The sequence below is a fragment of the Sinohyriopsis cumingii genome, chromosome 5 (assembly GCF_028554795.1).
Source record: "Sinohyriopsis cumingii isolate HCF-2022 chromosome 5, ASM2855479v2, whole genome shotgun sequence".
Taxonomy (NCBI): domain Eukaryota; kingdom Metazoa; phylum Mollusca; class Bivalvia; order Unionida; family Unionidae; genus Sinohyriopsis; species Sinohyriopsis cumingii.
Window position 1 is genome coordinate 130,482,255 of NC_142965.1, and position 27,886 is coordinate 130,510,140.

Here is a 27,886-nt window from a genome sequence, read left to right on the forward strand (position 1 = left end):
TGGCAATTGAAATCCTATCTCTTTTCGAGAGACATGGGTGGCCCTGAAAAGGGCCTTTTTTCTTGGTGCAGGGGTGAGTTTAAGCAATCAACTTTAACTGTCTTAAGTCTTTGCCACGGTCAAGGCCTACTTCTGGACTGCGTACTGTTGATGATGATGATGATGATTTGGTTGAAATCACTAAGGGTGGCACGGTAGGCTTAGTCACAGGGTTGGAGTGTTTAGCTCGGGAAGGTCATATTCCCTTCGGTCGTAATAAAGAAGTCTGATACATTTGTTTCAGACTTCTTAACTCCGCTAAAATGTCTAACAGTACCGTGACCATTTGATTTTCACACTCTTGTTTCTTTGCTGCTGCTTCTTCTTGTTTTTGTTTTTTTTTTACCTCTTCTTCTTGCTGTTGTTGCTGTAGGAGAAAAGCTTGTTCCGCTTCCTTTTGCAGTTGTATAAATTTCTCCAATTCTTCTTTCTGTCTCTGTCTAAAATTCTCCACGTGCGGTAATGAAGGAGACGAAGGTTCCGGAACAAATTCTTGCGAGGTAAGAAAATCCACAAAATCCCAATTTACCTCTTCTGAAAGTAAGTCCGGGTTCCCTTGGGTGATCTCCACTGCTGGGGCACCCCAATTTATCGTTTTCTGAGTTTCGGTCATGTTGAAAAACTGTCACATGGATTGACTGCACACAGGCGCCAGCGAATCTATATAGACCACGTGACGTCACAGACTGCTTTCTTCCGATTGGACGTGGGCTGATTGAATTTTGTAACGCGTGTTTGGATTGGTCAATAAACTTAATCCGTTTCAATCCTTCCTCTACCTATAAATAAGCGCAGTTCACTGCATTGATTCACCTGTTCTCGGCGCCTCAACATGTGGACCGACGTTCAATCTTCTCCGCTTGTGTCTTCAATGATGTTCAGGACGGACATACCGTTGTATGTCCGATCCAAGTGGACAGTTGTCCATAGGACCGACACCAGCCTATGGATACGTAGGATTTACGTGGGGAGGCAAGGATGCCTCAGAAGAGTTTTAGTCTATGGACCTACCATTAGACGAAGCCTAAGACGAAGAAGATGTTGCAGATGCCCTTTATGTTAAGGGCATATTAACATAAACCCAAAGGCCCTTTTCAGGGCCACTCATAGGTCTCGAAAAGATCTTGACTTTCAATTGCCTAGCCCATTTTTTTAAATAAAAAAATAGAGACCCTCCCTGTTTCAATTTCCCATGTTAAATTTCCCTTGTCCCTAGACAGACCACCCAAACTGTATTCCCCTGTTCAATTCCCCTTGTCCCTAGACAGACCCAAAATATAGTCCCATGTTAAATTCCCATTGTCCCTAGGGTACAATTTTTTTTCTCTAATGTTAAATTTTACATAGTCCCCAGGGTACAACTCACTCTCATGTTTTTAATGGTAAGTCCCATTGTCCCTACATCGTCCCCATTCACTACTCATGATTCCGTTGTTGACAAATCCAATTCGGTCATTGTCGCCATAGTTAGTACCATGCCGCTTTACAATTATGCCTTCTACTTCAATGAACGCCTCGCAAGGTAAAAAAATATCAACTTGTATCATGGACTTGAAGTTCAATACGGCCTCGCTGATCTGGTTTAACTGAGTCATAAGAATAAAATTGATAATCACGCACTGAGTCATCTTTGTCGACTGGGACATCGATATCAAATGCTGTGTCGGATATGCGCTTGTACATTTTATACTATTGTGTATTTTTCCAAATAGTTATCGTCGCAAACGAAGTCCACTTCCAGCTATTAAATTTGCTGTTATGTTTTTATCTGTGTCAATCCCTTGATTAATCAAGGACGCTAGTTTTTTATTTGCAGCCTGATTTATTGCTTTACTAATATCCGCGGGCATGGCTTCAGTGCTTGGTAATTTTACTGGTCGTTTTCGTCGTATTAATCTCGATAATCTCTCTTTGATTGCCGAGAAAGCTTTACCAGCAATGTCAGTAATTGCGCCAGGAGCTTTTTCACCAATAAGATTAATAGCTTTCATCGATAATTGTTTTGCAAGAGGGCCAACTTTGGGAGCTAATCCAGCAAATAATCTCTGAGCGGTATCACCAAGTCCGTCTCCGTAAGTTGCTCGGTATACTGGTAATCGTGAATTTACTACTCTGACTCGCATGGGTGTGTGCCTGTTGTATATAACCATATTATGTTATTTGTTGTTATGTATCTAATCGCTGTCAACAAGCTCATCAACGAGTTCTTGGTATATGTGAGCATCCATAACACCGCCTTGAAATAATCGCCGACAAATATCAGCAGCTTCATTAATTATCTCTGGTGAGTTATTTCCAGCGTGTTTTCCTCCGATGAGAACTTCTAACCGTGACACGTCATTGAAGATATTTTCAGGACAGGTAATTTCAAAACCACTGCCAGTTTTCCCCTCCATTTTACTTTTGACATCTTGTTTAAATTTTTTAAATTCAGGATCACTACTATTAATTGGCGTTCCTTTGACAGCAAAATACCACGTAGCTATCCACGTATTAGGACCTAGGAATTTTATATATCTGGGATTTATATATTGTTTTCTCTCTGGATAATTTTTTGCAGCAAATTCCGCTAAATTATCCAGATTTGCAATTTGTTTAAGAGTTTCATCGGTATAAACTAACGCAGGTGATTTTAAAATCTCTTGTTGTATCTGTTGTTCTTCTGTCTCTTGTGTTTCTTTTCTATCTGTTGTATCGGCGGAGGTCTTCTACGTCCACGTGTGGCACTGTTATTTCTTTTTTTTTTTTTTTGGTGGTCTTCCTCGTCGTTTCTCTTGTGGAGGAGGCAGAGATTCTTCTTGTGGAGGAGATTCTTGCCTTTTCGCTGCTGGTCTTCCTCGTCGTTTTTCTCTTGTGGCGGAGGCGGCGGAAATTTTTCTTTTCTTCCCGGGTTATTTTTTGTTCTTTCTCCGCCAGTTGCTGTTTGCGTAGTGTTTTAAAATGTTCGTCTTCCGCCCGCAAATACAGTGGATGACGAATATCCTTGTCGTCTATGGTAATAATGTCCTTATTTATTTTGTACAACCAATCACTCCAAGCCTTACGAGTTAACAGTTTTTTTGGAAAATTCGGGTTTTAAAAATAAATCCCTGCGATGGAAATTTTCGGCAGCAAATTTACCAAATGCGTCTATGTCAGGGAAAGATTCCAAATTATATTTTCTAATTGCTTCTATGGCTACTTCAGTAAATCTCTCTTTGGCAGCTATATTTCTTGTGAGAGGTCCTTTAACACCGGTTTGTCTTCTTCTGGCCCTCTGATGGCAGTTAAGACTCTTTCAGTGGCTGCAGTGACAGGTTTAAATAACTCGGTTGCTTCAGTTGCATCCTCAACTTGTGCTTGCTGTTGCGATTGCACGTTCTTTTTAAATTCTCTTTTTACGGGAATGTATTTCTTGAGTGCTTCTTCCCGCTCTCTAGCTAGTCTAGCTGTGTAAGATTCTGAGTGTACCATTATTTGGTATAGTAAATTTTAATTTATTTCCTCGAACACGGTCGGGTTAGATACGATTTTTGGATAATTTTTCGCACATCGATAAAGACCTTAGTTTTCGAAAAGGGACGCAGCAAGCAGCAGGGAGGGCAAGGACAACAAAGGGCAGCAACGACGGCGACAATTGCGTTTACTCGCGGTTTGATTTCGGCATTTGGAACCTTAGGATTCGCCCTCCTTTGCCTGAAAACTTGTAGGATTCGCCCTCCCTGCTGCTACTTTATAGACTAAATTCAGGTGGATTTTTTTAACACAAGGGAGCAGTCATTTTAGTTAGCAGTGTGCTTAAATCATTTAAAATTTCCAAAAGTACAATATCATCCACATTACATCAATGTAGCATAGAGATATGCCAACATTCTCTCCATTGTGCATGTTTTAGATGCGAACTATTTCACCTTACATACGTCACTCTCTCTAACGTACATATTAACTGGTGAGCGCCCCCTTTCTCAAATTAACGGAAATGGCCGAAGACATTCCGGTTGTCAAGGGATTGTATAGTCTGGTTCCCTGCTTAGTATGCTCCCGGACTAGGGATTGTATCACTTAGACGAATTGGTTTTCAGATAGGCCCTTATGCAAGTGTCTGTTGGGTTGAGATCAATTACTCATTCTCACGTTTTCGTTTGACAGCTTGGGCTCAGTGATTTAATTCTGACATAACAATTACACAGGTAAGGTGGATACTTCGTGCCAAGCAGTTGGTGATGATATCTACGTTATCTTTTTTTTCTTTTGGAGTAGATACGAGGAAATATTTCACGAGTGAATTTGAAACATTGTATTATCACTGGTGGCAATACAAAACGTTTCCACCACAGTACCAGTAGTCCTACAACGTAAGTCACATCACCCGATAATTTTGTTCTGGGGGTGATGACACATAAACAAAAATAACATGTGTTATGTCTTACATTATAGGACTACTGCCACAGGTGCTCGACGCGAGCATGATGTTGAGGGGGAAAAATAATAATCTGAAGGAAAACAAAATTATATAGAGTGACAAAAATACCTTAGATTAACCTCGTGACTCGTTCTCACATTAGACCCTCTCTATCATGCTATATAAGAGAGAAGGTACATAACTTCCAAGTACTTCGTTCCAGCCATGACCCTCGATTTCCTTCTGCTATTTCTGTCTTTAAAGGCCACGACCATACTCTATGGCTTGTTTTACTCCTGAGATATTTTTCTATTCATCAAGCGAACTATGGAGAACTCGCCCTGGGAGAACTAATCCCAGGTGTCAGGAGAAGTCGCCCCACTGTGCCTGAAGAAGTCGCCCCAAGGATCATATATACTAATTCTAAGATGTCGCCACATGGTTGTTAAGGCTTTATTGATTGTTGTTTTTCTTCAACTTAAAAACTTATTAAATCTATCAAATTTGCAGATTTTCAACTTTTCAACTTTTGATCAACTCCACTTCTGTACTTAACGAAAAGGGTGTGTTAAATGTCCATTTTGCTCTGCACTTCAACTCATTAGATGCATTTTATTTGGAAAAATAGAGAGGGTGTAAGCATGATGTGATGTCTGCAGTTTTATATATGAAAGGGTGCCAACCTAATAACCAAAGTCATCCTGAGATTACTTTATGGCATGGACCTCTATAAACCAAAATCGACTGAATTGGTTCTGACCGTCACTGAGCCAAAGGGTTATAGTATCATCTCTAAAACTGAACAATTTAATCTGATTTCATTGAGATTTGCTGCTAACCATTGGCAAATGATATTGAACTCGATAAAAAGCGTCATTGATGCCTACTCAGGAAATGCGGTCGGTATTGAGTTTAACATCATCGCTAATGCACAGAATTTGGACAGTTTCTAAAAGTTCACATGTACTATGCCCATCATTTAGTTTATTTCTTCTTTTTATGTCAGTGTTCATAATTTTATTATTTCTCAATAAAACAATTTAAAGTTGAATGAGAATGTTAAAAAATATTTCACTACTAAATTGCCGATGCAAAATAAACAGGATTACATTATTTTATTATATATAACAGCACCATGAATATGCGTACTAATGAGATTTTGCTAACTTAAATGGATATTCGAACTGCTTGACGTTCTTGGGACATAATGAGAAGATCATCTTTGAAAACAAATTTAAATATCGCATTTAAATCCTGGACTAAACTGAATAATATTTCACATGGTCCGAATCAGCTTGGAAGTTTGGAGAATCAGCCAGAAATCTGGGCCGAATTAGTTTGTAATTTGTACTCAGCCTGGTCCGAGTTTGAGAGTACATATAATTACCACATTAATGAATAATGTTAGTATAATAGATGTATCAATCAAGAAAGTTAGCAGTAACATTTGTTTTAAAAATTTCTCGCAGTGTTCCAATGTGTATTGTTATAAGAAATCTAATGACCTTATATGAACACACAGACTTTCAATTATAAGTGATTTATTTTTCTACTTTCGACATTACACAAACAAGATGAATGTAGAATGGGAAGGAAGGGTTTATTATATAATGAGTGGAAAACCATCTTGAACGTAAGTGTGGAAGAAAAATGCGTATTCATCTGATGGAGTTACATACAAAATCAAAGGTGCATACACCGCTCCCTCGATAACTCGCGCCCTGATAACTCACGAACCTGCTTATAACGTGGTGTCCGGCGTGGATCCCGTTTTTTTTAAAAGAAAATATTTTTAAAAAATGAAGAAAATCATGATCAGAACTGATGAATGAAACCTTGATATATCGCCCGTTTTATCGTCGAAAATGGCGGTTAGTGCCCGAAAAGTTAGAATCAACATCGTGAAATTTTCAGGTTTTAATAAGGAATCACGTATCTTGTTAGATTTTATCAGAAAAAATATTTTATCAATTCACTGTAAATAATAACACTGTATATGTATATGGCGAAACAGCGATCAATGAATTATAGTAAATGCTAACAGGTGGCAACAATGAATGAAATGAACACTAATTAAATATGTCTTGTCAGGGAAATTAGTGTTTTAATCTTTTCATTGTGTTGCAGTGTAAGCAGTATAATCGTTGCATGTTCTCTTCTATTCAAACATGAAAAGAGTCAATTGACCGTTACATCGATGCCCGCGAGCACATCTGTGAGAACCTAATTAAATGCCGGCTGCGTTTTGATTGACGATTTGGGGAAGTGTTTGTTGCATTGTAAAAATCAATTAAAATAGACCTGCTTTGTTTTATCATGTTAAGTCGGTCTTTTGTATCAAATCAGGTAAAAGACGTACAAAAATACAAAAGTTCAAAGGAATGCAAATCCTACATGCATAAACTCTTGTGGTCAATATCGTGTCTCAACATTAATCAATTTAACTGAACCAATCGAACATGGTTTCAAATAGTATGTACTTATTGTCATTAAAGTATATATTAATCAGTAATTTATCCTAATCATTTGTAAATGTGATCATGGAGAGCAAGAGAATCAAGCGAAAGGCGTACTCGGTGAATGAAAGCTTACTGTCATAGAGAGGGTTCGTAATGCTGAATGAAGATCAAAAGTTTGTAGTGAACTTAAACTTGCCGAGTCGACACTCAGAGGTTGGCTCAAGGATGAGAAGAAATTTCGGGATTATTTGCATGAAGTTGATTCTGATGATGGATTTAAACGGAAACGGGCACGCACTGCAAACGACACAGAATTAGATGATGCTGTGTACACCTGGTTCACACAGCAACATGAATTCCGATTTCGGGAACAATTCTCAAGGCCCAGGCAGAGAAAATGGCCAAAACTATGGATATTGATTCAGATTTCATGGCAGGCCATGGATGGCTTTGGAGATTCCAGCGCTGACATGGAATAAAACAAAATTTGTTGTCGAGAGAGATACGCTCAGCAAATTAGGCGGCCGCATCTAGTTATCCCAACCAACTCCGAGAGATACTGACCCGTGATGGATATACAGACAACCAAGTTTATAATTGTGATGAGGCTGGTCTATGCTATCGGATGATGCCAGACAAAACTCTAGTTACCAGAGATGATACACACAAAAATGAGGGTTTCAGGCTGAACAAAGAGAGATTAACACTTTTGTTTTGTGTTAACAAAACTGGCACACATAAAATGAAACCATTATGTGTTGGCAAATACAAGTCTCCCCATTGTTTTCATCACATGAATATGGACACCCTTCCATTTGTATATAGAAATAGTGGAAATGCATGGATGACTGCAACAATATTTACAGAGTGGTTTTCTAAGATGTTTGTCCCCGCCGTCAGAAACCACCTGCGATCCAGGGGCTTAGAGGAGAAAGCTCTACTGCTATTAGACAATTGCCCAGCAAATATTGTCGTATTCTCACTCGCGTATTTGTATTTAAATATTTTTTTTTTTTACATGTCTGACATTTAGACCCATTAAATTCATGGTTGGTAATGGTTTATCTTTGTGAATTTATTTTTTTGCATTTTACTCTATCTATCTACCTATCTATCTAGTGATAGCAGATTTTTTTTAGAGCAACACAAGTTTCGACGTTGTCATTTTTCGATATGAATGTTATCTTTTTGATAAAAGAAATCTTGATTCATTTTGAACAAACAATAAAACTAGAATGTATCCAAATCAACACAAAAAGCAGTGACGTAATACACAATGTGTTTAGCGATACACATGTTAAGAGTATTGATACCTTGTGGAATAATGTTTGTTTTTACGATCTTTTCAAGATACTTTATCCAGAAATTAAAGGTAATTTATAAAGAAAAACGAACAACACCTTTATAAAGAAATATTTATTCACAGTTATTTTCAGCACAATTATAAAACGAGTATTTAACAATGCAACCCCCCCCCCCTCGCCTCTCTCTGTCGATCTCCATCTCTTTATTAGTTTTTTATAGGTCCCTCGCTAACTTGCGCCCTCGCTTATAGTGCGGTCGATGTTTTTGGACCCCGTTGTGCGCGTGTTATCGAGGGAGCAGTGTAATAAATTGATAAAAATGTAAACATGTCTTTAATGTTATATCATTTGGTAGATAATTTCTTACTTTTCAAAGACGAGGGAAAAAAATATAAAAAGTTCAGCAAAGCTATAAAGTAAGGATTTCAAAACGAATACTTTTTGCCATAAAACTGTCAGAGATGAGCACTGATGGAAAACAAAGGCAATATTTCCCGTATTGTTTAGTACCAAGCATAGGATCATCTACGAGAATGAAAACAAAATGTATTCGGACACGCACTGAACATATTCAATCAAGGAAAAGGTATTCATTGATCTATTTGATAATCTGAACCCTCAAAAAAATGATTGTGACTACTTAATAGTACAGTTGATAAAATAATTACATTTACTGAACATCAATGAATTTAAATAAGTTGTGCATGTCACTTACATAGATTTTGTCAAAATGGGTTAAGAACAGAAGTGTTTATATCCAAGTTAAAAGCAATGACAACTCGTGCTTTTTGTATTTTTAAACAAGTGTTCCTCTTGTTTTAGTAGATGTCCAATGAAAAGTAGGATCTCAGCAAATTTGACAATGATTTTGATATCACTGCATATGTCTATGAACTTACCAACATTTTCCAAATGACCAAAAATTAATATACACTTTGCCATGATGACATTTGCACCATTACGTTGGAATGACAAAAATAATAAAATAGAATAGGATAAAGGTGAGCATATAATCTAGAACATTTATTCAGCAATGCACTGACACTTAGTTCTTCATTTTGAACATCTCCTACAAATGAAATATTATTGTTTTTGTTTTGTTTTCTGGGTCTGACTTCATTTCAGTTTCCATTCCGAAACCATCTTGAGTTGCATAGGCATGGAGTATGCTTCCTTGTACAGGAGAGTCAATACCAGATAATAAGATACATCATTCGTGTATTCAAATAATGCTGCAACCACCATGTGGCAACATCTTTGTTGCTAACAGCATTGTTCTTAGGTGCACATTTCTATCTTTTAAATAACTTATTTATTTCAAAGATAAATATTAAATAGGTTTTGGGGTGACTTCTCCAGCCAATATGGGCAACTTCTCCAGGGCAAGTTCTCCATGGAGCGAGTTCTCCCAGGGAGAATTCTCCATTGGGTGAGGTCTCCATATACCCATCAAACCATCTTTGACTTTTCTGCGTTTTACCAAACTGAAATTACAGGCTCCGAAACGTGCGATTTTCGCGAATTTTGTCTCTTGGGACAAGTGTGAGCTCAGGTGACAACCGGTGAAAAGAGCTACATGTACCATGTTTGCAGCTCTACGATACACCCCTTCTTTAATTACAGAACAGTGGTAGATGCAAAAGTTAGTTTTTACTTACCAATATCTCGATTCAACTTTAGGAATCCTGTCCCATAGAAGATGTAGACACTGTCTTCTTCACTGCACATACATTATATACTAGCGACTCTATTTTCAAAATAAGTAAACTATGAGGCACACACATCAACGCCAAAATATGATCAGCTCAAAAGGTTATATTTATTGTCACACGAGTTCAGACTTGTCTCACAGTAAAAATTCACGAAAATTGCACGTTTTTTTCTTCTCAACATCATGCTGTCATCGAGCACCTGTGGTTTGCACTACACAAATGAAATATTTCTAATATCAACAAGAAATGAAAATAAGCCATATATTTTCTTTTTATTTTTATATTGTTAAGCTTTTTATTTGTTATTGTTGTATGGTTTAATGCCATTTTTCATCTTCTTAACACATTTTTCTAAATCTAGCAGATTAGGGCCATGCATTTAGTACGTGCGCAAAAATCTGACAAAGCTTGACCCTGCCCCCTCCCTGCACACATGAATACCTTTTTGCAACCCCCACTTGTGTATGTACACTTGATGTACCCCCACCCCAGATTCTATAGAACGGCCTATATTTAATCCACACAGATACGATCAAGGATAATGTCTGGCTGCATCAAAGAAATTAGCTGTGTAACTTTAAAAAGTTTGTCCAGAATCCGCTAAAATTCAAACATCGACTGAACCATCAAACATGTTTACATATTAGATAAATTGTTATCAAGGTTTCATGCACACACACCATTTTCCATGCATATGTACATCATCAGTAGACCCTCCCCATATGCAAGCATATGCATTTGGGTTACTCCCCCCTCCATGCGTACATACGGACGGACTCTTATCAGGGACGGAAGACATATGCATTTGGGTTACTCCCCCCTCCATGCGTACATACGGACGGACTCTTATCAGGGACGGAAGACAAACTTACTTAGTTTATTGTCATTCTTACCTTGATCTACAAATTAAAAAAATCAAGTAAGTCACAGTGTGTTACACATCAAGATTCTCTAAAAGGATATTGAAAATTTATTGTTGAAGTAAATTTGTGTTTTGTCATCAATTATAAAATGATAAAACCTTCATATAGTTAATTAAACATGGATAGGATGCTGATTTATTTATATTTTTTCTTGTAAATGTGTTCAAATTTTAACAACTAAAAACCACCATAGTTAAGCACACACATTTTAGTTTCTTGTTCTGCAATTCTTATGTGGGAGAAAATTTCAGCTAAATTTGTTAAAAGTATTTTCAAATTTTAGAAGGTCCTGAAAAGTAGGGATTTTCTCCCATTTGTGTGTCCCTTAAACTAAAGCTGGTTTACATACCAGTATCTGTGCAAACAACAATTTCAAAGCAAGGTGATGTTTGATCTTAGCAAGTTTCTTGTATAACAGACGAAACAAGGTAGTTACAAAATCTTCTGTTTATTCTTTGAATTTTGCAACAAACTTTTCTGCAGGATGCACAAGTTGTACACTTGAATTTTTCATTATGTTTTTCAGATTTTCCTTTAGTTTTCCTCATGGCCTCCATGGAATGTGATGAGAGGCCCCAGCCTAGAGCTGAGAGATCACGACCTCAGCGACCCCCACCTCCTTGGACAGCTGTAAGAAATCTGCAGTCATTGCAGAGACACACTGATGAAATCTACAAGCTCGTTGAAGCAGGCTTACTTGCAGATGAGCAAGACCAAAAGGAGCAGGCCAGATCCCTGTATCTGAGATGCTTGAAGGATATAGGTGAATGCTTAGCTGTGGACTGCGATCATTTCACTGGGTCAGATGAAGACAAGGACAAGGCAAAATTGTTGCAACAGAAAATGACCAAAACAAAAATGCAGATTCAATACAGGCTTGAGGCTTTAGAGCCAAGTACAAGTACGGCTCCAATAGTACCAAGTGCTCCTCCACCCTTTACAATTGATGAACCTCCTTCCTATGAGGAAGCCACCTCAAGCTCAGGGTCCATTATGAGTGACACAGACTATTCTTCCCTGGGTGATAGTATCATGACAGACAGCACTCACAGTAACCAGAACCTCACAGCTAATGCTACAGAGATTTTCTGTATTCCAGATGGAACGCAAATCTTCTTTATCACACCTGATGGGTATGTCAGTGCTCCATCCTACCCTAGTTCATTACATATCTTTCAGTTCTTGGACCAGCCAGCCTCTGAGGCTTCAAATATAGAGCAACCCCCTGCATTCCTACGTATCGGAGAGTGGTACTATCCTTTAGTTCCAGGATCCTCGCCAGTACTTCATGCTACAAATGGAGCCTACATTTTCCCTGACGTCACTGCTCCACAGCCAGGTAAGATTTCAGTTGATATAACATTGTAGGAAAACAGCTGTAGATCTATATTTATTTAGATGCATTAATTCAGAGGTATAGTAAATGTAATGTTAATTTTTCTTCTCCAGTTTTGCCAAGTTAAAATTTGAAATGATCGAGCTCTGAGTAAAAGAGAAAAAACTTTTAATCAGCAGTTCCTTCAGATAACATGGACAAGTGATATAAGTAAATAACATGGACAAGTGATATAGGTAAATAACATGGCCTAGTGATATAGGTAAATAACATGGTGTGTGTGTGTGTGATTAAGAATTTTAATGTAGCTTTAACAATTTTTCAGTCATATCGCTATGATGCCTGCACTGTGGCAGTTTATAGTGATGTTTAGCACTGGGGCATCATGCCACAGATATGTAGCATGATGTCCCACCTAGTCACATTATCCTGAAACCAGGCCAACCAGTTCTAACACTAACCTCTTAATGCTGAGCGCCTAACGAGGCAGCTGTTAGTACCATTTTTGTAAGTCTTTGGTATGACTCGGCCGGGGTTCGAACCTACAACCTCCCACATCCAAGGTGGATGCTCTAACCACTAGGCCACCGGAGCAGTAGTATATAGGTAAATATCATGGTCTAATGATATCGGTAAATAACATGGTCTAGTGATATTGGTAAATAACACGGTCTAGTGATATTGGTAAATAACATGGTCTAGTGATATAGGGAAATAACAAGGTCTAGTGATATCGGTTAGACACATGTCTTCCTTTTAGTTTGAATATCTCACCTTTTACCTAGTACTCAAAATTTGTAAACACTTAATTTATCATTAAGCATCAGCAGTGATAAAAATGACCAAAGCAGCAACCATGGAGATCATTTGTGATAATGCTGCTGCTGGTAATAATTGCATATTGGCTTAAGATTCAACTTTTAACCATATTTTTCCATGATAATGAACTCCATCAAGTTTGGCTGTAAAAATGACCACTGATGTGTGGCTGTGGAAATCCTTTTAAAATGGACAAATTTGGTGCAACATTTTTGAAGGTATGATCACAACAGAAATAATGAGTATGTGTAAATTATGATGAATCATACGCTTTATTTCCAAGAAATGTACGGGTTACCCATTTTGCTCATATACCATGTCTACTGTCATGGATCACTATTTGAGTTGGTTGAAGAATGAGGGTAGCCAAGTAATGTCAGATTTGGTTTAACTATCAGATTCAGAATGAACATGTCTAAATTGCAGAAATTGCACGCCTTCTTCAACCAACTTCGTCATTCCTTGGGCACCATCAATCTTAAGTACTGAAATAATGGTCAGCAGAATTTGAAAACAACACCATCAGACACTGCGTGAATTTACTTCAATAAGGAAAATGTTTTCAGAGTAATTGTAGTAGGAATAAAGCATTTGGACTCAGAGCTGTGCAACAGTGTCAGTATGGGCTGCCAACTACAAGTATGTGAGACATTCTTGACAAATTGGCTTCCAGTTTTCCTGTTGATATCGTTGGAACGGCTCCATAGCACTGATTGTTATATCAGTAAGATCTAGACCCATTCTCTCCCCCTCCCAACATTCATGCCTATTAGTGTCATTGCCTCGTATTGTTGAACTACCATTATATAATGCACTTGCATGTGTCGTAATCAACATGTATGCTATTTTGTTCTTTTGCTGAATTTGAAAATTCAACATAGACAATCATGGTAATGAGGCCAGAACAGTAATCCTGTCCGGTGGCCTAGTGGTTAGAGCATCTGCCACATGTGGGAGGTCATGGGTTCAATCCCCAGCTGAGTCATACCAGAGTGTTAGGGCTGGTAAGCCTGGTGTCAGGATAATATGACTTTCTGGGACATGATGCTACATGTCTGCAGCTTGATTCCCCATTGCTAGACATCACTATAAACTGCCACACTGCAGACATTGTAGTGATATGACTGAAAAATTGTTAAAGCTATGTTAAAAATCCAGATTACACACACACACAATTCCTTTTTATACTCTCTTTTAAAGCAAAACAATATGGGATTAATTATTTCAGAAATTGGGGACAAAGTTAAATTTTTAGACATTATGTATAACTGTTACCAGCAGCAGCATTATTGTCTTCATGTAAATATAATGGATGTCAATCATGAACCCTCTCCATGATTCCTGCTTCTGTCTTATTTGTATCATCACCACTGTGTAGAAATATTGTTGCTGGTGCATTGGCGTTGCATTATAATTTACCAGAATCAGACTTCGGCCAAAACAACTGGCCACATTAAAAAGTACACAAAATTACTTTGTCAGATTTAAGTTTAAGGAGTCTAAGACAGAGTAAATAGAAGGCCACAATGGGCAGGGATTGTGAATACTCAGGATTTGAATTAGACATGATCTAACATACTACAAATACACTTATTTTTTATTAATTAGGTTGCTTTGTGGGTTTAATGGTACCAGACTGTCTGTCAGCAGCAGAGAGACAAGAGTTTGAGTCCCTTTTGGCCTCCCTAACAGATTTACATGAACAGGAGTCAACCCCAATGATCCAGAATGGCACCAGACCCCAAGAGGAGATAACCATATCAGGAGACAGAACTCATCCTGTTACTCAGGATGAATCTGTACCAGGGGAGGAATCAACTAGTACAAAGATTTCCAAAGGAATTCAGATAGGTAAGGAATTAAAATTTGTAGATGGTGGGCTTTCACTTATATATATAGTTGATTTTTCATATATATATGAGGAAAACTTGGAATTTTATAGAAGCAAGAGCTGTTCATAGTGAAATTTGGTGCTTTCAAACTTCGAGTCTTTGATCTGGGACTTTAAGTTTTCGTCATCCCATGTTCTGAATCCTTGTGTTTTCCAAAGATGTGGCCCTGTACATCCATTTTGGTTTGGAGGGATTTTGATCCCACCTTGCATATGGCATAGTGTCCATTACTAAATATAGTTTGTGTTACTAATAATAGCAAACATTTTGTATGGTCTGGCTAAAATTAGTAACAAAGTAAGGGTCCACTTGCCTTTAAGATCAAGTTTATGTGTGAAGTAAATCAACTCACATTTAGGTCAGTAATAGATCTGAAAGTAGTTTTCGCTTTTAGATGTAGTTCAAAAGGAAATCACTACAGTAGTTCTTCAAATAATGTTGCAGTTATTAATATGAATTTTCTATTCACATCTTAAGAAAAGAAAATTTTGAACATTATTATAAAAATTATTTAGATTGGTATGTTTATGGTAGTTAAAAACTTCATGAATTGCAGTATCTCTAGAGTTGTTCTTCCATGTGGTTTTTTGTATCATTCCAACATCAGTATTCTCAGTACTTTGATTCAGAATGCACAGGGAGCTTTGTTCAAATCTGATCTTAGAGTCTTCCATAATCAGGCTAGTTTATGCTGGTTTAACATGTACAATTTCTTTGCCATTAGCCATAGTAAACTATTAGGATTGCATTACAGTTTCTGTTGCAGGGGAGGGGGTAAAAACAAATTACTTCTGTAGGCATTTGGTATATATAATATATACAGTATACTTAGTCTTTGATAATATAAGAATTACAATCATGCATGTTGCCATTTTAATGTTGACCTATAAAAGACATCTTGTGAATTACATCAAGTACAGCTTACTTAAATTTTCATTTCTCCATAGTTCATAGTACACTTTTAATCCCCTCCACACTTGGTCTGTATTGAAGCTCTGTAGTCGAGCAGTAAATACACACAGATAACTACTGTGACTCTGCAGGCACATGCTGTACAGTTCAGTTGCAGGCACATACTGTACAATTCAGTTACATGCTTATGTTGTGCAATTCAGTTACATGTTTATGTTGTACAATTCAGTTACAGGCTTATGTTGTACAATTCAGTTACAGGCTTATGTTGTACAATTCAGTTGCAGGCACATGCTGTACAATTCAGTTGCAGAGGGGCTGGCAGACATTATTTGTTGACATTTGAATAAACATTACATGAAGACCGCCCTTAGAAAAACTTAGGCATTAGAGTGATTTACAGTCAGATCCCATTTGAAGAATTAATTTTCTTTTTATCAGTTATGTATCTGGACAATAAAATAGTAATTTTAGAAGAATCTTTTTTATTCAGTACCTATGTGCAGTGCTTTTATTTGCAGTTATTGCCAGTGTCAAAAATGTATCTGCATTCCCAGTTCATTTACTTTATTCAAATAAAACTTAACAAACTTACTGACTTGAAAAGAGGCATACATTTTGACTTCTCTTGAACAGCATAAATATATCCCATTGTTATAAAGGAATGTTATGCTCTAACTTATGGACATTTAAATTGCAAATGATAGCCCTTGCTGTTTAAGGAAAAGTAAGCACAGAAAATACTTAATCTAAGCAGAAATACAAACCACGTGGCTAGTACTGAAGTAATCGGTACACACGACAGCACACATTGACCATTTCATTTTCTAAGGGGAGAGGGTGCTTGGAGTTCTGACAGGGATTTTTTTCACCTTTCCTGAAAAGAAATTTTTTTCCCAAATAAAATGAGGGATAGAACAATGTATTTTTTCCTACAATTCAGAGCAGGAGACATGCTTTCAAGCTTTTCAAAACAAATCACAGCTCCCTTATACCACCCCAACCCCCTAAACTGTCTGTCCCAAAATTGAGACTTAAGTGTATGTTGTAGTAGCCATCATCAGCACTGTTATAAAATATTGACAGGAATTAGCATCAATAGAGAATGTCAACTCTGTCTTGGGAACATTGTCATTTGTATTTTACACATTGTCATTTGTATTTTACACATTGTCATTTGTATTTTACACATTGTCATTTGCATTACAATGCTGTCTGGCATTTCTGCACATCTAAAGTTTCTGTTCACCATTATTGAAGCAAAATGCGTACCGAATTTGACCGATTGATGAAAATAAAATACTGCAATGCTTACCATTTGTTAAAAGGCAATTGCCACCAGAATATTCTGTTAAAAATAATATTAATTTTGGACACAATGGATACCACCCCTGTGTTTTCTTTACTCTTATGTTTGCCTATTCTGCACATAGCTTTGAAAAGATGTAATGTTTATTAATTGGGCTATGGAAATGAAATACATTACTTTGGACTATTTCTGTCAGCATTTTGGTCGAGTAATTAGGTCAGGTTTATAGCTGGTTCTACAAACTTCAATGTAACAATGCCAATAAATGACAAGAGATATTAAGCAAACTCAACTGATCTTCTAAAAGGTTTAGTAACATTCAAGATTTTATGGAAAAAAAAGCTATTATGTGGAAGAGAACCAACAATGAATATGATGTAATGTGTTTACAACATCTCGTTTATGGGGGAAAAAAAATTACTAAAGAAGTTTGAAACAGAACATACATCGGGTAATTTCTTGAGAATCCCATTCTAGAAGCAGGTTGACATTTTAGATAGCAGACAATTTTGTATGTTTGGGACAGCTTCTTGCAAACTTGGAAACTTCGATTAAAATGCAGTATTGTTTTAAAGTATACATTTCCATCTTTTATATAATATATTTATTTGTATGATTCTAAAAGATACATAGTAAATAGGATCAAGAAGGTCATGGAGTGGGTCTTCATGTTGACATTTAGAAATTACATTTTGCTATGCAGTTTGGGTATTTTTGTACACTTTATGTCACTTCCTTAATAAAAGGATGATCATTCTTTTGTGATAAAAATAGGATATTCGAGGAAAAGCAACACATGATCCAATGTTTACAGGAATGTCGTATCGTTGAGCAGAATTACCTGACGTGCAGAATTAGCCAGCATGGTGGTGCATGAAGCCATATAACTTGGAGCATCATATTTAATAGCCCCAATTATAAGCCAGCAACTTGCAGCCGAAGTTTTATCATTTTTTAAAATAATTAAACTGAATTATTATTGCAGAAATGTATAACAGTTTGGGAAACTCATAATTCCAAGACCCTCTCTCTCTTTCTCTCTCTCTCTCTCTCTCTCTGATAATTAAGTTTCAGTCTCGAATGTTTTCAGATTTTTTTTTTCTAACAAAGAAGAGGAAACACCTCACACACATTAAATTACAGCTTGCTTGCACTTTCTTGATTTTGTCTAAAATTGTATTATGTTTGCGACACTAGATAAACCACAGTAACCAAAATTGAAATCAATTCTCTCTCTACCTCTCTCTTTGTTAAGTCAATATCTAGTTTATTTTGTTTTCTTATTTATAGGAAAGATGAGTAGCTATCAGATACGGCTCATTTTGGACATTTTAATCTTTGTTTAGTCATGTTTAATACAAAAAATATGTTGGGTACCATGCTTTGGGACACAACACAGTCCAATGGCACTACTTGCAGTTATTGCTGATGTACCTTGAGCCATCATCTTATTAACAATAATCTTTGATGTGACTGAGGCAAGGAATTAAAGGCAATAAGCAGATAATTCCAAAATATGAGGTTAGCTCCATAGATTAGTTTGCAAGTTCTTCTTTATAATATGTATTCTTTGTGTTAATCATGATGAAGTAGCCTGGTTTTATCATTTTAACATATTTATCATCAGCAAGGCTCAAGAAAATGCTCATTCAAAAAAATAAACTAATTTCACCTAACCCCGAAGTTCATGAGACAATGGCTTGATGTAAATATATTGGGTCATTCAGTATCTTTGTTATAACTTGCAAATTAATCAGTGGTCATGATTTTTGAGTATGAAGAAAGCAAATTGCTTCCAAATGAGACTGCGTTGAATAAGTGTAGGAACATATGTGATTTTATTCCATTTTCTTTCATATGTGAATGTAATTATTTTCAATTCCTGAGCAGCAGAGGGGGTGAACAGACCGAAACTAAAATAGTACTGAATAGACAAAAACAGTTTCGGTTTACTTATTTCGACGATAAACCTTTCCATGACGACCACAGAATAAAAAAAAAATATCCCTGAACGTCGAATAATTTCTCTCGGAGAGACTCTTCGACGACCGGGGAAATGCAATAACATCCGCGCGCTGACGTTCTTGGTTTACTTCAATAAATCTGAAACTATTCCGCCGCGGGTCATCATTGACACGGTCGGTCGGTCCAGCCCCCCCCCCCCCTCTGCTGCTCTACGAAATGAGTTTCCAAGGAAAAACATTTTTATGTTAACCATACAATGTATCAAGTCCGATACGGTATCGTGTCCGCGGGTCGTGTAAATTTATTGTCACAAATCCGTGCTGGTTTCTTTGAGCGTGACTAAAGAAATTCTTAAACTTATTAATATCCATATCGCCGCTACACCAGGTTTGATGAATATTTCTCAGCGTATGAACATCAACTCCATTAAACACAGCAAGAAGATTACAGTTATCCCTGATTACTTTTGGTATTTGTGTGTAACGTTGAGTAATATAAATGACATCGGTGTTTTTATGACGACCCCGGGAAAATATTCTTGCAGGATTTTTTTGCTTGTCCAGCATCACATCATCATACACTACTAGGTTATTTATTTCCCCGTTAAGGTCTTCAACGCTGGGAGCTTCTTCGATATCAGTGATAAATTCAACTACTTCCTCGCCGTCTTCACTCAGCGCTTTTGCACTCTCATTAAAATCTTTTATAACATTATAGCATCGCTGATCATCTACAGATGGTGCTACCAAATACAGCTTATCCCACTTCATCCACTTCATTATCATGTTCAACAGCAGTTGCGTTTTACCCGATCCTGACGGTCCTATGATGATCATTCTGATAGAGTTTGGTAGCACTGAATTATGCTTAACTGGCTCCTTTCTTCGCGTCGCAGAAAAATCTGTAATTTCCATTTGTATATAAAGAATAATAATTATGGATCTATATTGTGTGAAGTGTAAGGCACGAACCCCTACGAATGATCTAACAACCATTACAACAAAAAATAACAGACAAGCACTTTCTGGTAAGTGTACGCGATGTGGCACAAAAAAATTTAGATTTCAAAAAAAAAGCGAGAATTTAGCGGAGGTGACATTGCAGCCAAACTTGGAAAGCTCCCCGGAACTCCCTGGGCAAAGTATCCCGGAGAAAAACATCTCCCAGGATACAATTACTGCGGTCCAGGGACACGACTAGATATCAGACTTGATGAACAGTCTAAACCAAAACCGGGAGAGTATCCGATAAACGCTATCGACGCAGCGTGTCACATACATGATGTTGCTTATCGAAGTAAAGATCTACAAGACAGGCATATCGCGGATGTGAAATTAATTCATGCACTAAGCGCCATAAAAAATAAATCATTTAAGGAGTCACTCGCTAATTGGTTAATAAGATCAGCGATGAAATCTAAATTAGCATTAGGCGCTGGATAATTAATAACAATGGAAGCGATTTATTATTCCCCAATCGGATACTGGAGAGGTAACTCAGCAATTAATAAACTCGCCAACGCGGCATCAGTAACACGCGAGGTTGCCAAAAATTGGCTATCAAAACAAGCAATATGGCAAATCTACTTACCACCACCTCGACAAATCAACTTTGCACATTTTGATGTTAGTACCCCCAATGAAGTTCATCAGGCTGACATACTATTCCTGCCTCATGATACTGTCCGTAGAAAAACATACAAATACGCGCTAACAGTAGTTGATGTTGCCAGTAGATACAAAGAAGCAGAACCGTTAGCGACTAAAACAGCCACTGAAGTTGCCTCTGCGTTTAAACGAATTTATCAGCGAGGACCTCTAAACTGGCCACGATTATTACAAGTTGATCCTGGCAAGGAATTTCAGGGCGCGGTGTCATCACTGACAAAGCAGCATAACGTTGTTATACGACGAGGACATACTGAAATTCATCGGGATCAGGCAATTGTTGAGCGATTTAATAGAACACTCGCTGAGAGATTATTCGGATACCAGTACGCGAGGGAATTCATTTACGATACGAGATCTCGTGAATGGGTTGCAAGACTGCCAAACGTGATAGCCGCACTGAATAATGAAATTACCAGAACAACAAACATGAGACCTGTAAATGCAATCACAAAAAAATATATACCCCGCGTCAGTGAACGCGGACAACAGCAACAAAATGTTTCAACGCAGCCAGGGACGCTAGCGTCCCCACTGCTGGGTAATGTCACCGTTAGGTATTTATACGAACCAGGCGAACTAGAAGGAGGAAAAAAAAGAGCAACCGATCCCACATGGAGTGTTACTACACATAAGATATCCAGCATAACCAGATCAACTGGGAGAAACGCAATCTACAGATTAGATTCGACTGCTCCTCAACGCGGATTTAAACGCGAGCAACTTCAGGTGATTCCCGAGGATACACAATTACCACCCCGATCACTAAAGTGATCCGCACTGAAGTGATTCAATCATTTAAATAACTGCAGCAACACCTCTGCGTCGGTTACACTCAAGACAGGTCAACATCACATTTTCACGTGTATGACCGCGACTGCTATCTATTCTATCTACGGTGAATTGCCTTGGGTCGTTTTTCGAATACTGCCACAGCAATAAACAATTACAACTCGCACAGTGATTATTCTGCTGTTGTTGTAATTGTATTACAAATTCAACATCCAAACTTTGTTTGGGATCAAACTCTCTACCATTTTTTTTGTCGCTCTGTTTGTAACCGGCTAATTTCTTTCTTATTGTGTCATCAGCGATTGAGCTGTCGTTGACAACATCATCTAATACAATTCTTCGTAACTGACCTATCCTTCTTACTCTTGACACGGCTAAATAAACTAAATTTGACCACTCGATGCGATCATCAACAATCCAAACTGTTGTATCTGAAATAGTTAGTCCCTGCGAACTGTGGATGGTCATAGCGTATCCTAGCGTCCACGGGGATTTGCTCATTTTCAGTGCCTGTTCAACAGCATCAACATCAACTGTGACAATATCATTTAATACTAAATTCTGTTTCTCCGGACCCGACGCAGTCAGGCGCCCTGGAATATCAACATCAATATTCTGCAATCGCGTATCAGCTGGTCTATAACACAACGGCACTGGCAACATGGGAAATTTCTTCTGATGTAACTGAAATAACCGCTGCTGAAGTGTGTCCCTGACTATCTTTCTACTTGCCACAATTAAATCACCTGGTTTCCACGTTTCCCAAAAGTCGCTCAGCGAAGTCTCTGGAATTATTTCACGCATTATCTCACACTGGACTTTATTGGTTTGTAGCCTGATCAGTGCCTTAAACTCTTTCAGCGTTTCATCGAGTGCTCTAACATCGTTAGTTATTTCCTCATAATAATCTACAAAAGTTTTCAGCCACTCATGTGGAGATTCACCTGTAAATGGGGGTGGTTGACCATGATCGCCGCACATCACCACTGCGGTATTTTTCTTTAGCAGCCAATCCAGAAACTGTTTTAATGTATCCAACGGCACAGTGTCTATCTCATCCCAGATGATTTTCTCGGGAATATATTTCGTTCCCATTCGTTCAGGTGTCCACGTGCCGCCGCTGTATTTGAAAAAACTGTGATACGTGCACGCGTTAACATCCCGTTGTCTCATCTCCCTGGCAAGTCTGTGTGTGGGTGTTAGCACAATCATGTCAGAGTTTCTAAATAATTCAATCGCTCGAGTTGTTTTACCAGAACCACCAGGACCGTTCAGATAAACTGTTTTGTGTCTTGTAACAGGATCGTGCACCGGCGGCAACAACGAAGTTGCCCCCGACGAAACCATCGAAGATATTTCTGCGCTGCGATACTCATCCTCGATTTCAACATCAGCCGATTTACAATATCCGTGTAACATTTCATTCTTTATTCTCCACGAGCCCCACGATGGATCATCCGATATAACATTATCCAACAGCGCTGAGTGTTTTTTATCAATATAAAATGAATCCGTTGCAACTCTCACTGCGGCAACAGGGAATCTATTGATCATCGACAACAAATTTATGGATACATAAGCCAGCATCGAAGATCTCAAATGTATGTACTGAGATGATTCTCCGTCAATATAACTAAAAACAGTCCCTAGTTTTTCCCCGTTTGACAGAAACACATCTTTGCGGTTACAGAACATGTTGTTCGTGGCTGCATCAGCGACAATAAGATCCAATTCAGTCTTGTCCATGATTAATCGACTGTGATGTTGTTTATGATCATACGCTCCACCTTGAGTGAATTTCCCTATTATTCTTCGTCCTAGATCTTTTGCTGTGCTTTCATCATTTCTGAGTTTGCTTTTAAGTACTTCAGGAGCTTTCTTGATGATAGCGTCGATAGAAGTTTCTGGATATTCTCGTGACCAATCTTCGATGACTTCTTCTAACGTAACCGGCGTTGGAGTTGGCAACCAAACTTCGGTTTGACGACAATAACATATAATCGCTTCGCTGACCGTCAGCGACAACAGTATTCGACTGTCAAGCATGTATCGCAATAACACTATCGGTGCCCATCGCTTCTCAACGAAATGTCTGCCAAACCAAACATAACACACAGGATGTAAATCCTTAGCGAATTTAAACGACGACACACAAGCAAATCCGGTCAAGTCAAAATCGGGTAAAACACCGTTGACAGCTACTCTTGTCATGGTATTGCCAGCGTGGCCAAATCGTTTAAAATATTCGCTGCATTCTCCACGCCCAAGGAAACTTCCTGGATAACACGCCGTCATGTCCACGGATATCATACCGCGGTGATCATACTGAGTATTCCACAAACCGCCGTGTCCGTATTCGACACAGCTCTGCTGGATATCAGCAAGAAAACTTTTCGGAGTTGGTCTCCATGAATTTCGTTCCCGGGCTACATGCGCGACAACACCCGGGACAGTAAAACAGTGTGTCAGTAACGTATCAGTGTTGCCAGCATGATATTTTTCTGCGAGTTTTTTCATTTCCTGCTGTAACGCCATTGTTCTGTATATTTCCCCGTTGGGTCTCACAAACTGATCATATTCTCCATCTTCGCTACTTCTGAATAACCACACAGACACTGGATCGGTTTTACTTATCTGATAAATAAAATCAAACATGCTCCCAGAATTGCTTTGCAATTCCGGATAATACTTCACAACACGGTCTCGCGGGAATATCCTAACCGAGTCAGTCCAGGCGTGACTGTTATGATCGATAATAGTTATTGGTGTTCCACGGGAATTGTATTTACACTCATACAATACCTCACCGGTTAACGATGAAACCGTTATAGGAAATTTTAGTAATCGCTCTAGCTCAGCAACATCATTTATTGACGCTCCTTTATCCGCTACTCGTGTCGCCCACGCTGTTATTTTAGTTTGTCTTAGCGGTGTTAGGCCGTTTCCTCGCATTGCATTTTTAAAATGTTCCATTACTCGCTCAGCTACACAATTCATCCTTGACTCTGTCAACGGCGACACCTTCATCGGTTTGAGTTTATCAACGCGTGGTTTCTTCATCGGATAAATTCCATAAACAACTGCGGTCACAGGATACGCTCTGGCATAATATGGTATATCAATCCCAACAAGTACTCCCGGTTTTGAGTCTTTACTTAACAGAACGGTTTTTCCACGAACGCCTCTGGCATCAAGAACAGGGTCTAGTTTGTCTCTGATAATCCACGTTCCCTCGCCGACTCCAACAATAAATTTTATCTGTACGAAATATCTTCTATCGTCGAGATACCCAATTATGTTACGCGCGATTGTATCGTTCATGGTAGCATCAATGATACGGTCACGAGAAATGCTTTGCATTTCCCGAGAAACGCTCGCGTTTCCGAGGATAATTTTATACGAAGACCACGTGTGTGCGGCACCATCACGACGAAACTCTTCTTTGGCATTCTTGATAACACCAATTACCTCTGCTAACTCTCTTCGTCGTGGATCAGCGGTTAACCGGTCAAGATCGAATCTAGAACCTGATATGGGTTTTATTCTGGATAGTCTTTCAAAACCCATTATTATAATTAAGACAAATATTTAAATAGACAAAAATATTATATATAATGAACGGAAACTCAAAGAGTTTCTCATGCAAGTGGATCAAACTAAATTCATCAGCGCCGTGTAGCAAACCCTGCAGAGGCGAATACTGTGGACAACATGCTCAACAGGTCCGCGGTGGGAGTCTAGGACCGATACCGTGTATCAGATGCGGCATTGGAGTACGAGGAAAAACGCAATTATGTTCAGCGTGTGGGGGAAAACGCTATCGAGAACTAAAACGGTATTATGATAAAAAAAATCCAGACTGTGATAACGCTCTCTCGGAGCGTGATTACATAAATAAGTTTTCAGACAAATTATGAATTAGACAAATGATTTGCTTATAGTATAATGAATCAAGAATTCGTCCGACATCCAACTATTCCAAATTATGAGGCAAACCGAGATGGCATAGTACGACACTGCACGCGAAGACGACCAGTTGGTGGAGTTGATAATGGTGGTTATTCAAGATTTACTGCCACGTGCGGAAAGAGGTATTTATGTCATCGTTTTATTTACGAATGTTTCTTTGGAGTGATCCCTAAGGGTTTTGTCATTGATCACATTAACGGTAACATACTTGATAACTCTATAAACAATCTTCGCGTGGTCACTCAGAGCAAGAACTGCCTACTGGGTAACACAGGGCGTTGTAAAACAGTTGCAAGAAGAGCTATTAAATCTATAAACGCAATTACAGGTGAAGAAATTGTATTCCAGTCAATAAACGCCGCCGGTAGGTATTTCGGTATTTGTCCACCTTCTGTACAGCATGTCGCAGATGGGATCTACAAAACAGCATTTTCAAAGAAGCTCAAACAGAAGATTTCATTCTGTTATATAACTCTTATCGTTGACACAAACGACGATAACTCCTCCGAGAGTGTGTAACGCTTTGCAGAGTTGTCGTTGCTGGTCAGAGGATTTGCTCCCCCTAAGAAAGCCACCTTGATAAAATATTTTATCGAGTTCATAACATGTAATCATTTATTTACCGTAGAATATATATTTTTTTACAAACAATATCCTCGTTTTACTGAATATATCCGACTGTTTTGCTCTTCTGTGCTTGTTATATGACCGCGCTTAAGAAAACATACAATTAAAATATTTTAAACAAGTCCCGCCCACTGCTAGAGCGAATTTCCAACTCGCAAGTAACAGTTGGGTTATATACGAAATCGCTCCCTAAGACCTTTGGGTCGATCGAAAGTCAGCACGCGCAAGCAAAACCATAAATTTAATCCGCCAATGGCGGGTGTCTTTTGTGCACCATCCAATGGTCGATTCAATGGATGGTTTTGCTCTGCTGCTGACCGTAGAAAATGACCCACCTGTGTATGTTTGTGTCGTCATAGGATAAGGTCTTAGGATAAGTTAGGATAAGATTACATGTTCATTGTGCCTTTACTTGCTGTCATACTCGAATCAGAGGTAAAGGTTGTCTGTTCTGTACCGTCTCTTAGGATAAGATTACATGTTCATTGTACCTTTGCTTGCTGTGATACTCGAATCAGAGGTAAAGGTTGTTTGTGTTGTCAAATAAATGTTTGCCGGGCCTGCTAGAGAACTCGATCCTAGAAGCCAGGGCTGTCTCGTCTTGTAAATAAATGTGCCTCTGAGTCACTTGGCAGTCAGAGGGGTCCGTCCTTAGGATAAGTTACGTGTTATATGTTTGTCCTTGTCAATTCACTAAACACGTCTTCTTGAGCCTATAGAACGTTATTTGACGATCTAGAGGCTCTTGCAGGGGATAAAGTGTTTGGTGTTACATGTTGTATTGTCATGTCGGAAGCAGTCCTCGTGGGGTTCTAGAACGTTATTTGACGATCTAGGCCCTTGCAGGGGATAAATGTTTCCGACTGTCTCGTTTTGTTTTGGAAAGCTAGCGTTTTTTATGCAAAGTGTTTGTATTAAAAATATAAAAATATATAATAATATGAATCACGAAAATATAAATACCATACTTGTTGAAATTAAAGAATTACAACAGCGAGGTTTTAATATTTTACTAGACACTGAAACAATTATGTCAGATTTTGAATCCTTGAATGAGCTATCACGCTTGGGGAAGAACAATCTCCCTGCTCGTTATAGGTTCATTAAGGGTTTGCAAGATCGTGTTTACAGATCACTTGCCGGGATAACTGAAAATCAGGTATCTGAATTTATTCCACTGTGCCGTGCAGTTGAGAAGATTCGTCTTGGATTGTCACAAGAGTATGAGACTCGAAAATTAATTAGCACCAGGGTGAGACGGTTAAAAGGTTATATAAAGAATCTAGACACGGAAATGCCTTGCATTTCTGACAAAAATACTAGTGTTTCTGACTACGAGGCCGACAAGGAAGTATAAACCGCATAGCGTGTGACTCACAGCACAAAGTGAAAGTAGAACCTGAGAACGCTAGCGCCCCCGCCCCCCCCCCCCCGCTTGGAGTGTAAAGCACATTTCCACGGGTAAAAAAAAAAGTGTATTATTTTTTTTGCCCTTGGAAACTCAAAGAGTTTCTCAAGTGAAGGGCGCTTTCAGATTTTCAGGATTTGCTTAAGCGTTTCAACATCAATACAGGAATGAGAATAGTTCATAATCTGTTCTCGTTGACACCAAACTATGATCATATGATTTTGCTGTAGCTCTGTTAATTGTGACGGAGTTAACAAGAAGTCTTCGTCACCATACACGTCAATAACTATTTTAACGGGGAAATACTGTTCTGGGAATGTCTGTATTTGAAATGCGGTTTTTATTGCCTCGTAAAGAATTTGCTTATCATGA

General features: G+C 38.4%; 1 protein-coding gene across 1 annotated transcript in view; it reads left to right on the forward strand.

The window, feature by feature from the left end:
• The first annotated feature begins 4,072 nt into the window (after window positions 1-4,072).
• LOC149800245 (spartin-like) overlaps window positions 4,073-27,886 on the forward strand; it is a 47,626-nt gene continuing 23,812 nt past the window's right edge. The window contains exons 1-3 of the mRNA XM_089959821.1: window positions 4,073-4,208; window positions 11,345-12,157; window positions 14,582-14,824. Of these exons, the coding sequence (XP_089815947.1) occupies window positions 11,365-12,157; window positions 14,582-14,824 (1,036 nt within the window). The 5' untranslated portion in view covers window positions 4,073-4,208; window positions 11,345-11,364. The remainder of the gene's footprint in view (window positions 4,209-11,344; window positions 12,158-14,581; window positions 14,825-27,886) is intronic.